The sequence below is a fragment of the Durio zibethinus genome, chromosome 9, assembly GCF_047325235.1.
Source record: "Durio zibethinus cultivar Kanyao isolate XHJ-2024 chromosome 9, ASM4732523v1, whole genome shotgun sequence".
Lineage (NCBI taxonomy): Eukaryota > Viridiplantae > Streptophyta > Magnoliopsida > Malvales > Malvaceae > Durio > Durio zibethinus.
In genome coordinates this window covers 2,713,426-2,727,941 of record NC_143170.1, presented here as the reverse complement: position 1 = coordinate 2,727,941, position 14,516 = coordinate 2,713,426, and the positions used below count along the sequence as shown (strand labels likewise).

Sequence of the window (14,516 nt, the reverse complement as noted above, 5' to 3'; positions counted from 1 at the left end):
TGGAAATAATCGAGTTAAATTTTGATTTTGACTAAATACATTCTTTTATAAATAAATATTTATATATATATATATTTATATCTATATTTCTCGGCATTTTCTCTTTAAACAGCATTAACACTTTTTATCAAAGCAAAAAAGGCATGCCTTCGTACGAAGGAAAATCATTGTTTTCCTTTTACGGGAAATTAAAATGATGTACTTAAAGTGGCGTTTTTTTAAAGTATATTATCTATAATTTTTATATTATAATATTATAATTATTTAATTATAATAAAAAATTACATGAAATTTTATTATCTATAAGTGTGATTTTATATAAAATTTTGATAAATTTTATATAATTTGAAGTTGTGATTGATTAATTATATTATAATAATTATAAATAAAAATAATTTTTTTAAAATTTAACTAACTTAAATACTCTCATACTAAAAAAAATAAATAAGTAAATAAAGCACTTTCCATATTCAAATATACCCACTACTATGTTAAATTATTTTTTTCCTTAATAAACAGATTTTAAAAAAAAAACTATGCTATGTAAATATTAAAAAAAAAAAAAAAACATTAATTATAGAAGTTTTTTTTGTCTATAGTAATAAGGAAAAATCTCCAAGCGAAACCTTGACCCATCAAAGGGGGACTATGAGCCGTTGGGCCATAAGCCACAGCTCTACATAAGGCTAGACATGACAAAAGACATGAATATTCCATACATTGGAACTAGAGCAAGAGCTCCATAAACTTTGTCAAAGAAAACAGACGGTCGCATGCCATTTTTCCCTCCTCGGAGCCACAAGAAGTGACAGAGGAAGAAGGCTTCAAACACAAAAAGAAATTCCTCGGCCCCAAATTTATCAGCTTCTCCCCTGCCTTTAAACCTGCAATACCAGATTCAGACAAATTACTATTACAACAATAACACACTGAGTTTTTATTACTTATATCTATATTTTTCATGATCTAAATATTTTCATTTCTCTTAAATCTGAAGATTCAATTTTTTTAACCAATGCATAACCAGATTTACATTTCACATGTTCAAACCATTTAAAATGATTCTCTTTAATTTTTTCTTCAATTCGGATTACTCTTATTTATTTTCGAATCTCTATATTTCTACTAATCTAACTAATAGAAAACACAGGGACATGCATCATATAGCATTTGATTTAATAATTAGTTCATTCGCAGAACAAGTTACAGCAAGAATAATATAATTATAATAGTTATGATTTAATTTTTACGTTTAGTATGCATGTATAATCACAATATATCATACAAAGTTCGGATATTTTGGACTGTCATTAACAACAAACTCAACCATAGCATTGAAACTGGAAAACTAACTCAAGAATTCTCATGCAAATTCAAGAAAACAGAGAAAACACCAAGAAACTACAATTAAAAAAAAAAAGCCTTACTTTCCAGGCTGAATTGCGAATAATGAAGCTGAAAATACTTGGGATCAGTTTCCTGCAACAATGGCTTTCTCTTCTCCTTCACGTAAATTGCTATAGCAGCTTTGATCAAATCATTCACTGTATTATCTGATGAAATCACCACATGCACTGGCCCCAAGGTACTCTCTATATTCACATTCAGCAGCAACTTTGTCAACCTTTGGGATCCATCATTCCCTGGAAATCTTATTGATGGAGACGTTGTCAACCTTGCTGGAAATCTGAAAAGGCCTTCTCGCCGTCGAACTATGTCTAGATTTAAATGGTGCTCTAGTGGGAATGTATGTAGTGATCTCTCGGAGGTTGACTGATCCTTAATAGAGCTAAATCTCCGGCTGCCTGGAGAACGAGGAATCATGGTGATCACAAAGAAGAGAGAGAAATAAAAAGATGGTTTTTTTTTGTATGAATTTATAGGGTTGAAAGGAAATATTAGAGTTACGAAATGATTGTTTTGAAAGGTTTTGGATTTTGCAGCATAAAGCAGAGGAAGGGCGAAAGTTCCAGGAAATTGTTTAGTTTTGAGACTGTCCCTCCCTAGACCTAGAGTCTAAATTAATTAATTTTTATTTGGCCCTATTAAAAAAAAAGAATGGTGATTTTTTGCCAGGTTAAATCAATTACCAATTCATGTGAACATGTAAAAGTCTAATTAATGGCTGGCATATCACTAAATTCATGAATTTAAACTCTCAAATGCACTAAAAATATGACTACATTCCTGCATTGATGACAGAAGTTAAGACATTCCATGAGAAGGAAAATAAAAAAAGAGGTGCAGATGAATGAGAAATGAATAATTGTCCCTAGTCATGAAGGATTTAGATGATGATTTTTGAATCTGATACGCAAAGCAAAGTAACTGAACCGTTTGATCTGACATTATTACTTGGGAGGCAGATCAAATTTTCGTTTATTTGCAGCGAATGGTTAGATAGGCCTCAGTCAGATGAGGCTGAGGCCCATAATGAAGTTAGTTTGAGTTGTCATGAAGGCAAAGGAAAAAAGCCTGTCCAGATACCCAGATACAACGCCTGTCGCCTTACCATGAGGGGATTCCTTTACGATTTTAACATTTATCCGAAAGTCTCTTCCCCAACTAAAGAGTGTTTTACCGATAGTGGAAACCAATTTTCGGACTTCATAGCAACATAGCAGTCATCTGCATCAGTCTATTTTACTCAAGATCTGACAACTCCTAGGAGCCTCCTTATCAATTACTGCTGACAGATACGGATCAATGGGCGGTAATAAGTTCTTGGACGCTTTTGTTTGTATGTTTGTAACACGAGACAGTGAGCTATTGCCCAATAATATTGATTCAGATATACAAATGTACCTAACTTTACTTGAGCATTTCAACTAGCATTCGTGAGGCGTGATGGTTGTTCTCTCTTCTTGCATGAACAGTCAAATGGCTATTATCTATTACCAATGAACTGTAAAACTCAAAAGATAACCAAACCAAACCTCGTCCCTTCGTTCAGACGTAAGAGAGAGTAGTCACACTTCCCCCCATAATTTCTTTAACATTCAAATTCTAGTGGTTTTATTTTTATGCTGGTTTTACATGGATCAGTCAAGGCTCAACGACCCAACTATGAAAGAAAACCTAACGTTATTGACCTAAACCTTCAAGTCAGCGAACCGACCAAAATTTGACTTTTACCGACAGATTTGATAAAATGCTTGTTTTTTTTCCAATACAGCCTCACTCCTACGGGTAACATTTTAATTGCAATGATTCAAATATTACTTTTAAACTAAGGTGAAGCCTTTTATCATCGTGTCTCTCTGTTTTCCCTGCAACAGCAGCATTTTCTTTGTTTATTTTCAGATTATGCAACGTCCCATCAAGCTGATGAGTTTGAATAATATTCAAGTAATGTTACAAGAAGCAAGAATTAAACTTCAAAAGAAAATGGAAAAACTTGACATCTCTTTTCTTTTTTTCATTTTTTTTAAATTAAAAAGGACAATCAGGATCATGTTCTTCAAGTAAATTGATAACCCACTAGTTAGTATTTACAATTTACATTATATAAATGATGGTAAATAATAAAAAGGGGGAGAAAGCAATAAAAATTTGATAAAATGGAATTATGTATTCCTGTGATTATGGTTGTTGTTAGAGCAGCATGATAATAGGTTGTCTTACTCTAACCAGGGTATGATCCTGGAAGAACCTTCAATCCTCATCATCTCAAGCAAAACAAGATCTTCCAGAGCCAACGCGTTCTTCTTACGATTTTTCTGAGTTTTCTAGCTATGAAAGCTGGAAACAAATAAGTGGGAGGTGGAACGACTGGAGGACAGTTGGCTCTTGCTGGAGCAATTTCTGAAACAAAAGAATTAGATGCTCCATTGCTCCAATGGCCACTGCTATTCCTTCTAAGATAGAAGCTTCTGCTACCAGCATCCCCTATTAACTGTGATTTATCTAAACCTACTCAACCCAAAACATGCAAACCTTATAAAATCAGTGCCACCAAAGATAGAAATCAATTACAAAGGCAGCAAGTAACAAGATTGAAGACCATGAAAAAAACCATGATTCTACTTACATTGAAGGCTAAAATAGGAATGATACAATTCCAATCCCGAACTGCAGTCAAGCTTAGGAGTTCTCCCTTCTTCAGCATACTTGTCTACAACAAGATTTATAGTTTCCTCGACACTGGACCCTAATTTGACCATGGTCCTGACTGGTCCTGGACTTCCTTCAACTGATACATTGATTACAACCTTAGCATCTTTGTTATATCCCTGCATCCCAAACTTCAAAACAATTCAAGAGTACAGTTTTAGATATAACTCCAACTGGTCAAACAAGCAATCACAACCTATAACATCGGGTGATTGGATTTCAATATAATTGATTAATGGACTCTGGATTGTGTCCTGGATTATTCTATAACAAGAAGGGAAATCCATTTTGATTATACCTATTGCGATTTTGTTAATTAGAATATTCAATTCTTGTTTGTTGAATACAATTTCTTTAAAGAATTATTTCCACTTTTATGACTAGTTTTCATGGTATTCTTCATATACTCAAAGGTTTCAATCTTCATGAACATTGTACCATAACTAGCTACCGCGTTCAAGTTTCATTTTTGCGTACATTGTTACTATTCCATTGTTTTAGAATCAAAATCATTAAACTAAAGTCAATACCTTATGAAAAAATTTAGGTCATGGAAAATTAGAAATATATTCCTAACTCCATATGTTTTCCAAATATTTCAACACAGAGAAAGAAATTACAGGTACATAAAGAAAGCACAGGATCAAGATTGATCAATGAACATACCTCAAAATCCTGCTTTGGAGAAGAAGAATGAGGAGAACCAAAACCCATTAAAGAAGAAGAAGAAGCATAGACGTCAATACAAGTTTGAGGCCTAAACAAAGGCGCCCCTTCCCCTTCGGACCATAAGAAGGTACTCCTTTGCTGATCTTCATGACCAACGCTGCTCCAAAGACACGGCTCTGAAGCACATCGCTTCAGAATCCTTCCATGCTTCGACGACCTTTTCGCCGATCGCCGATGCGGAGGAGGCGTCCCTAGCCTTGCGGTCGTTGGTGGGTACGCTAGCCGTGGTCGCCGGCATCTTGGGAGCCGTCGTCGTAGACTCTTTTCGGACATTGAAAAAAACAAAAGCTTTGCCTTTAGGTCTTCTTGGTCTTCTTGATGTTTTGTCTTTCCTCTTTTACTTTTACTTGTAAATCGTTCAGAGAATAAGTATGAAAGAGGGAATGGCAGTTGGAAGAGGTAGTTGGCGGTTTGCTTAAGGGAATGGTATCGTAACTGGTTCAATTTTTTTCAAGTTGCTTCCTAACTTGTACCGTTGTACGTGTGTCGGATTTGGAATTTTTTTATGCTTTTTTCCTTTTTCCTTCGGGCTTTTCAAGTACCTTGCTACCGAAGTTTACGTTACAGCTTCACCATTGTCCAATTCTCCTGTGACGTGGAAAGTGGGAACCACATTTGAGTCCCGTCCACCGCCAGGCACCTTATCCCAAAATTATTTAAAGGGTAAAATTTATTATTGATGATTCAATTAAGAATATGCTTTTAAAATAATTATTTAATTATTAAAATTTGAATTAGTATTTTTTTTATTATCTAACCATGAGAAATTAATGATTTGTTGATAATATCGTATTAATTATCAAGTTACACGTGACATTATTATGTCAGATGTATTATATAATATTATTCATATATCATTATAAATATTAAAAAATATATTTTGTTAATGTAATAATATCATGTGATATTTGATAATTAATGTAACAAATAAGTCATTAATTTAATTAAAAATTTTAATAATTCAATGATATTTTAAAAATAAAACTTTAGTTAAATAATCATTTATGTAATTTATCCAATTAATTAATCATTCAAGTCTCCTTTTAAATGTAGAAAAACAAAAAAAAAATCTTTATAGTATTATCTTAAGTTGAAAAATAAAAAAAAAAGTTTTTTCTTTCAAAAAAATTAAAAATACAGTATTTAACCTTCATGAATTAACCCGATTGATAAGAATTTTTTTTTTTTTTGGTCTATCAAAGTTTGATTTTAGTTAAAATATTTTGAAAATAAAAATTTAAATTATAAAATCGATGTAAAAAGAAGTATTCTTAGAGTTGTTTGTGAAAAAAAAAAAAGTTACAAGTAAATTTTGGAAATACCTTGATCATCTTACCAAAAATACATAGTGTTTGACTTGGAAATGTCCATTTTCAAGGGTCTTTGCTGTTTTGCATAAAGCAGCAATGAACTCCAAGCTGTGATTCCTTTCTTAAACCTTAAAACATGGGGAATCTTCCTCTTTGGCCTCCCAGAAGGCGTCCGTAGTAGCACCCACCCAGCCCCCCATCTTTTGATTAAAGAAACAAAAGTAAGTTTCTCTTCGATTCTTTCCTGTGGAAAATGAGGAAATCTTTTGAGCATTGTGGCCATACTCGGCAGAAGCCCATTCAGTTGGGTGGGTTTTGGTTTCCAGGTTCCAAGATGGGCTGGAATGATGTTTTTAGCCCATCAAAATTTTGTCCCGGATTTGTAAACGTGTAGTGGCCTTCGGCTTCCTGTTTTAAGCCCTTGCCCGCACAAGGCAATCCATTGGAGATAAATTTCAAAATCGTTCACTTTTTCACATGTTACATCAATCTATTACCAAGCACAAATTTAAAAGAAAATTTTTTTAAAATTGTTAAGTAAAATTTTACAAAAGTTCTGATAAAGTTACTGTATTTAGATGAAGAAAACAAGATATTTCTACGTCTTCCTGTAATCGACTAGCAATGTGAGTAGTAGAAACGGATCCAAAATTTATATTCAGTTGATGTAAATTTATTATATTAACTATCCATATTATTAACATAATAATTTTATATTTATATTATGAACCATTACTTTATTTAATTTTTTTAAAAAAAATTTAATACATTTATATACTTTTCAATATTATAAAATATTCACACTTAAATATTTCTTTTGTAATTAATGAGATTTAAACAAAAAATAAAATAAAATTTTAGATTTTCTAATAACTCTAATTTTTGATATTTTAGTGAGGATAAAATATAAGTCATTAAAATTTTAAATAATTTACTAATAGATAAAATTAATTTTTAAAAATCCAGTAGGGGCAATTGCTTCCATCCTGATGCAAGATCAAACAGTTAATGCGCTGTGATATTAACTCTTCCTGGGGTCGCCCTGCCGAAATTCCAGCACCGAAAGAGATTTTGGCCCACATCCTCATGGTGAGTGGCTTGCTACAAATTATTACTAACATTTTTGAAGTTGAAGAATGAAAGAGCAATGAATGCAAATGATCTTGAGCTATCCTTTGAGGCAAAAAATATGCAGATTAATAGTAGCATAACCATGCTCATCTCGCATGCTAGGTTACCAAGTATTGTTATTTTAGCAGAATCTACTTGTACTCGAACTCATGGCTCATCATGTCTGTGCTTATCAAAAACGACAACAGATGGAATAGGTGGGGATGTGAGAGTCCAAGCACCAAATGTTGCACACATCACATCATCGTCGCCATTGCCACTGATTGGTGGGGGCAAAGGCAACTCATTGGACCTCAAAGTGAAGAGGAGCTTTGGTCCATCCGCATAATTGGATTTTGATACGCATCCCCCCTTTCTTGCCTTTTTGGCTTAAAGGTTAAAATCCAACACTGGTTTTTACTGAAAAGATGAGATGGTCTCCCATCCTCAGATGAACAAATGAAGTTAAAGAAAAAGAAAAAAAAAGTGACCTCATCTTTGCTGAGTGCAATGGCTTTCTTTCTTTCTTTCAACTTTATAGTTGGTGAACTTTTACCATTTAGGCACTTGCATGATGTCACTGAAATCATTAGCTCAGAGCCCCATGCACACTCACAAGTGCTTGCTTACATTAATTCATAATTCAAATTTATCGAGTGATTGATTTAATTAATAAATTTTTTTTTAATAATTTAATCAATGATTATTTATTAAAATTATTTTAAATTATAATTTTAAATTATTTTATTTTAAAATTTTAAGTACAATATATTTTATTTTAATTTAAAATTTTAAATTTTTTTTTTATTTTTGAATTTTTTTATCAAAAAAAATTCAAATTCATTCTTTTCAGATCACTTGCGCTTGGGTTGGATTACAAATTAGTTGTGAAGAATAAAAATATATCATTATATGCATTTTTCTCGAATTTTTAACTATTTAAACACATTCCATTCATGAGAAATGAAGCCATGAAAGGCCAAATAATGAACAATATGAAACAATGATTGGGTTGCTAGGGTCAGTGACTCAAAGTAAAAGAAGCAGCAGCGTGAAAGGACTAATGATGAGGAAAGGGGATTAGAATTAGAAGTGGTAAAGGTGGATGGGAAACTTATTATGGTAGTATGGTCATGCTTCCTTATTCCCTTGCAAATTTCAATATCTATTCCTACCGACAAATTTATGAAAACAAAGACAAGCACCACAACTTGACTTCGATCTTAGCCTATTTTTTTTTTTCTTTTCCTTATTGGATGAACAACTTTTAACTATTACAGCCTGTCAACCTTCTTATTCATATAATTAATATATTTTTATTAATATTAAAATTTAAATCTCATATTTATTAAATATTATATTTTAAAAATTATTATATAAATGAATTGAATTAAATCTTGAATCTAAAATATTCTCCCTCACCGTCTTGCTCTTAATGCTTAAATGTATACGTTTTTCACTTAAAATTTGAATTTAAATACTTTTTTTCTCAAGATAAAAAGAAATACTGGTTTGATCTGTTGGCAAGTAGTAAGATTTTGTTTTCACGCATGTGATTTTAGATTATAAAATAAGAAATAATTTTTTTCTCCTTTTATAGCTTTTACTTCTTTTCTCTCGTTATTTAGATCCAATCTAGGATCAATAACTCAATTTATTTTCAATAGATTTTGACTCGATTTAATCTTATAAGATTAATTTAAAAAAAAAAAAAAATTTTTGAGTCAAATTAAGTTCGATAAAATTAAAAAAAAAATCAAGATCGAGTCGAGTTTAGGTTTTAAGTAAACCCGACCCAACCTAATATTATACAAAAAAAATTTTTAATTAATTATTTAATTTTTTATTATATATATTTATATAATTATATATTTAAAATTTTATATTTTAAAAATAATAGTTTATTAATTTTAGATTAGGTGTAATCGGATACGGTTTATAAAGTATCGAATCGATCGAATCAAGTTTAGATATAAAAAAAAAATCAAATCCGATCAAATTTAAATTTTATAAATATAAAATCAAATCGAGTTCAAAACGAACAAAAACTTATTCTGACTCGATATATTATCATCTCTAATCCAATTCTTTTATTGAGAAAGAAATAATAAGCTTTTATTTATTTTTATTATGGATAATATTTAGAAAGTGGATTTTTCTATGTGATTAAACTTAAAAAAAAAAAAAAATTGCCAAAAGAAAAATAAATAAATAAAATCACGTGTTCCTGGGCCAACCGGCAAGTCACGTGCTAATCTCACCACCTGGAGAACAGGCCAAGTTTCTAACTCGTTCCGATGTGGATCGGATCGCATTTTCAAAACTGCATGCAAAAAAAAAAAAGGAGACATCAACGAAGAAAAAATAAAACATACTATACCACTTTATTGATAACAGTCTCAAATTCTTCCTTAATTCATGCATGTTACAGCCGATTCCTTTTAAAAGAACTCCCGCATCTTTTGACTGCAATAAATCCACCAACACCACCATCACTCGCCTCCGCCATCGCCGCCGCAACACTGAGATGTTGCCGTTTAATACAATCCATGAGGCTGCCACATTCCTGGGACGGAACCTGACGGTGGCCGAGACATTGTGGTTCAATTACTCAGCTAAAAAATCGGATTACTATCTTTACTGCCACAATATTTTGTTTTTGTTTCTGATATTTTCTGTGGTTCCTTTGCCGCTTGTTGTTGTTGAGATGATGAGATCTTTGGGATTCGATAAGTACAAGATTCAGCCCAAAGTTAGCCTGTCGTTGTCTGAGATGTTCAAGTGTTATAAGGATGTTATGCGGATGTTTGTTCTTGTTGTGGGTCCCTTGCAGCTAGTGTCTTATCCTTCAATTAAGGTAAAAGTCAATCAATTTTTGGGATTTTTATCGGCTGTGTTTAAACGTTTGAGTTTGATTATAAAGTTGGGACTTTTGGATGCCATTTTTGGTGAAAGTTTGAATTTTTTAGTAATGTGATGTATTGATATTGGGAAATTTGTTTATTCTTGGGATTTAATTGTGTAAATATTGGGATTTCTTGAACATTGTGACTTCAATTTATATTGGACTTAATGAGATTTTCATTTTTATCAATGTGGATGATGAAAATATGATTTTTTGAAATTTGCTGATTAGTTTTCTGATAATAAGTATTTCTTTTTCAGTTTTAGTACAAGTTTTGTAAAGGAGTCCTTCATGAGGAACTTTGGCTCTTTGGGAAATCATTTGTTTGTTTGCATTTTGTGCAAGACTAGAATTGAATTTGTAAGAGGCAGATCAGTTCATGTTCAATGTTCAGTTTTAGTTCCAAAGCTTGAAGCTTTATGAACAAGGGAGTGTTTTTTCCCTGGTGAATTCCTCAGTCTTATTAGTGAGATTCTTGGAGATTTGAACATTTGGATTTCTCTGTTTATTTATACCCTTAATATGGCTCTTTTCGAAATTTTATTCTGTAATTGGATACATTTACGTGTTTGCCTCTTTTATAGCAGCATTTTTTTAAATGATGGAAATTTGAAATTCTTTTTAACACTTTTTTTTGGCATTAAATTGGGTGATTTTCTGAAGCATAGTATAGGTTTAGGTTTATCTAAGATTGCAGGTGTTTTCTTAACAGATGATTGGCATTCGAACGGGGCTGCCATTGCCATCAGTGTGGGAGATTCTGGTACAGTTGGCTGTATATTTCATGATAGAAGATTATACCAATTACTGGATTCACAGATTCCTGCATGGTAAATGGGGCTATGAGAAAATTCACCGGGTTCACCATGAATACACTGCTCCGATTGGGTTTGCTGCACCTTATGCACATTGGTTGGAAGTTTTGATCCTAGGGATTCCATCTTTTCTTGGACCAGCAATTGTTCCAGGGCATATGATCACATTTTGGTTGTGGATAGCTTTACGGCAAATTGAAGCAATAGAGACACACAGTGGGTATGCATCTACAGCTAAAACTTTTTATATTATTTCACTTTTCCAATTTGCTCACTGCCCTTGGTTGCTTTAATCTTGTGACCAAATGATGCCATCTTTAGGATTTTTGTCGATATTTTCTTTCCTCCTTTCTATATCAAAGTACTTGGCTTTTGAAGGATCTTTCAACAGTGGCTAATTTTTTCTTGATGCGGGCTAGGATCATGTCTCCTCTTTTTAACTTTAGTTTTACCCACTTTCTTTTTCATAAGTTGAACTTTGTTTGCTGGGAATTACTACTAATTACCACTTAAAATGTGGAATGCAATTTTCTAAACACATATAAATTGCTCATTTAACAAAACTAAAATTTTTTTATTTTGTTCAATGGTTTCTTTTGCCTGCCACCCTGTTGCTGTCATCCGTTACATCCATTTCTAATACTTTTGTTGATCCTTTTTCATTTTTTTAAAATTTAATAACTGAATATGGTGTGTGAGTTATTTAAAAGTAACTAAGAGATTTAGCTTGTTGCCTGAAGATGCCATGCATTTTGAAGTCTGATTATTACTCATCATCACATTTGCTTGGAAAATTTCTGCTTTCCAGCCCTTCTTTTGTAATTGAGATTAAGTTGGTGTGATGCTGACTTAGCATCCAATAGTTCGATCACTTTTTGTTGCTACAGCAGCTTCAATATTTTACCACATTGATTTTGCCCTTTATGTGCAGCTATTATGTCTTCTAGCTAAATTTTAGCTGAAATCAGAAAAAAAAATGCCATAATGTCCTTATATTGATCAATTGAGGATAAAGAAACCCAAGATATAGTTCAAAAATGATCATGTGTGTACCCGACCACTCTGTTCTGATGAAGAGTGGTCATTTACTCATTTCTTGAGTTAACAGGGGCTGCCAAAGATATCCTTGATTACTGTTGAAATAGGAGCTCATTGTAGGAGTTTCTGCAATGAAGCTATTTTAGTTAATAACTAAAGCAGAAACTACTGGTATTTGACATTCTATCAAGCTTCATACTGAGATGATGAGAGCTGAATTTTTATTAATAATGACTGTGTCAAAGCATGTGGTAGAAAATCACATGCATTTCTGTCTCACTAATGTCTGAATATTTACTTAATAAGGCAAATTGCATTTTATTTTTTTTAATCTTTTGCCAGTTTATTACTTTTATTTTTAATATTAAACCTGCTTGCTGGAAAGAGAAGGAAGCTAAAATGTCTGCCCTCACTTGTTTCCTTTTATCATGACTTTGAATTAAGACTTTGTAGTATTGATTGGATATGTAGAGTTAATCTAATGACTACCAAGTTGAAAACTCTGGTATTAGAAACTTCTTCCCAGAAGTACCTCTTAAGAGTTAGTTATTGAGTGATAGGCCAAGAACAGCTGGGATGCTAGGTTAGCCATAACCAAATACAGCAACAAGTCTAACTGTTGGCATTATAAAGGCAGGTTTAAAGGAACAACATGTTGAAAAATCAGCTAGTATATTTATCTGCATGTGGTTTTGTGGTTATCATGTGTAAAAATTAGCCCTTTGTTAATATACTATCTCATTATTTCTTGGATAAAGTTTTCTTAAGACTATTGCTGCAAGTGTTTTTGACTGATGAAACAAACATGGAGATGAAAAAAGAACCTATTAGTTTCATGCTTAGAAGTGGTAGCTTATGTATTAGGGCTTAATTCAATTTGTTTGACAATATTTAATGAAAGCTAGTAAGTGCTTTCTGTGCAAAAGTAGGCAGTTCACAGTATAAGTTGTGTAATGCAGATATGACTTCCCCTGGACTCCCACAAGATTTATCCCATTTTATGGTGGGGCAGATTACCATGATTACCATCACTATGTTGGAGGACAAAGTCAGAGCAACTTTGCTTCGGTGTTTACTTATTGTGATTTTATCTATGGCACTGACAAGGTACTCAAACAATGCATGATTACTCTTTTCTTCTTCTTTTATTTTTTTTTTAACTTGATTTAGTGCTATCAGCTTATAATTTTCTGCTGTACGAAATTTCTTTCTTGTGTGATTAGGGCTATCGCTATCATAAGAAGGTCCTAAGGAAGGTAAGTTGCTAACTTCTTTTGCTGTGTGTCCTTTATTACTTGCCAATGCCTCTTTTAAACTTTAGTTTAGCAAATGAGAAGTCAGGACTATCTACACCTATACACTGCCATAAAATGTTAGTGGGTCAGTTGGTCTAAACTGAGTTATTTCCAACTCACTTTTGAAGTTAAATATCTTTATTTTTAAGCATTTGATGTCACTTATAAAGCTTGATTGAAAGACAATAAACTGTTACTTCTGTTGTTTCCAATATTTTTCTTGGTTATTATATGCTTCACCAAGAGTCTTAAGATGATGGCTTGGAGAACATGGTCGTGCATTCTGTTCATTAGTTATTGTATTGCAATCACATATCATGCCTTCCAGCTTAGCAGTTTTGTTTCTTTTCTTCTGCTAATTATTCATTTCTGGTGTAATTCAGTTGAAAGAGGCAACTAGAATTGATGGTGCTCAGAATGGAGGCTCATACTTTGTTCCTACACAAGATCTTAAATCAGAATAGCCGCTTGTCAATAGAGCAATTCTCTGATAAGCCTCTTCAGTGTACCTCTCGCTCGGGACAACTCATGGAGATCTGATTTCAAGTTGACATCATTGCTAGTATGATAAAGTAGATTTGTTAAGTGATTCAGATGAAGATTAACTTGGCCTTTTCCAAATGTGATTTTGTGTAGCTTGAGGGAGATATCAGTTCTCACTGTTTAGACTCAATGTCTGTGCTCTCTTGAAATCTTTTGTTTAAACTAAGAAACTATAAATCAGAATCATGGTGTGTATTTTCAGTTGTGTCAAACAGTAAAGTATAGAATCTGCATGTTTTGGATCTCTGGTACATATCTTCTCTCGCTAATTTATAGATACCGGGAAAGAAACGAAGTAAATTTTTATGCCACTTCCTTGTTAACGATTTGATGTCCAGGTTGAAATGAAACTTCTTACAGGCCTCTTAACGTTCTTTTCTTTGAATTTGATAGGCCAATACACCAACAACTCAAATTTGCCAAAACTCCTGATCCTGATTGATAGTCGAAAAGGATGTTTCGTTTCACTTGGTTCTTTCTTCTTTCTCTTGAAAATCCATCATCCATTTCCGGGATGATCCCACCAATAAAGAAGTGCATGGCATATCTATGTTGTCACAAAATGCTACATTATGAACTGCAGCTTCATTTTGGGGGTTCCACGCTTCATGTTCTTAGCAATCCAAACCATGGCGTGTTTTCACGGGTGACAACCATT

General features: G+C 32.6%; 3 protein-coding genes across 4 annotated transcripts; 1 reads left to right on the top strand and 2 right to left on the bottom strand.

Annotated features, from left to right (window-relative positions):
* Nucleotides 1-574: 574 nt before the first annotated feature.
* On the bottom strand, nucleotides 575-1,974 carry LOC111315441 (uncharacterized protein At4g22758-like). The gene is made up of 2 exons (XM_022917157.2): nucleotides 1,428-1,974; nucleotides 575-884 (listed from the first exon to the last, which is right to left on the bottom strand). The coding sequence occupies exons 1-2, from the start codon at nucleotides 1,822-1,824 to the stop codon at nucleotides 727-729; spliced, it is 555 nt and encodes a 184-aa protein (XP_022772892.1). The 5' UTR covers nucleotides 1,825-1,974; the 3' UTR covers nucleotides 575-726.
* Nucleotides 1,975-3,388: 1,414 nt separating this feature from the next.
* On the bottom strand, nucleotides 3,389-5,330 carry LOC111315430 (uncharacterized protein At4g22758-like). 2 transcript variants are annotated; one of them, XM_022917146.2, is made up of 3 exons: nucleotides 4,780-5,330; nucleotides 4,031-4,232; nucleotides 3,389-3,912 (listed from the first exon to the last, which is right to left on the bottom strand). In XM_022917146.2, exons 1-3 carry the CDS (start codon nucleotides 5,113-5,115, stop codon nucleotides 3,665-3,667), a joined length of 786 nt encoding a protein of 261 aa, XP_022772881.1. In that variant the 5' UTR covers nucleotides 5,116-5,330; the 3' UTR covers nucleotides 3,389-3,664. The 2 variants fall into 2 exon arrangements, with proteins under 2 accessions (XP_022772881.1, XP_022772872.1); XM_022917137.2 differs by having other exon boundaries at nucleotides 4,031-4,244; nucleotides 4,780-5,328.
* A 4,236-nt stretch (nucleotides 5,331-9,566) lies between these two features.
* LOC111315419 (methylsterol monooxygenase 1-1-like) lies at nucleotides 9,567-14,054 on the top strand. Its single transcript, XM_022917114.2, has 5 exons — nucleotides 9,567-10,119; nucleotides 10,880-11,202; nucleotides 12,980-13,127; nucleotides 13,244-13,276; nucleotides 13,699-14,054. The coding sequence occupies exons 1-5, from the start codon at nucleotides 9,685-9,687 to the stop codon at nucleotides 13,777-13,779; spliced, it is 1,020 nt and encodes a 339-aa protein (XP_022772849.1). The 5' UTR covers nucleotides 9,567-9,684; the 3' UTR covers nucleotides 13,780-14,054.
* Nucleotides 14,055-14,516: the final 462 nt, after the last annotated feature.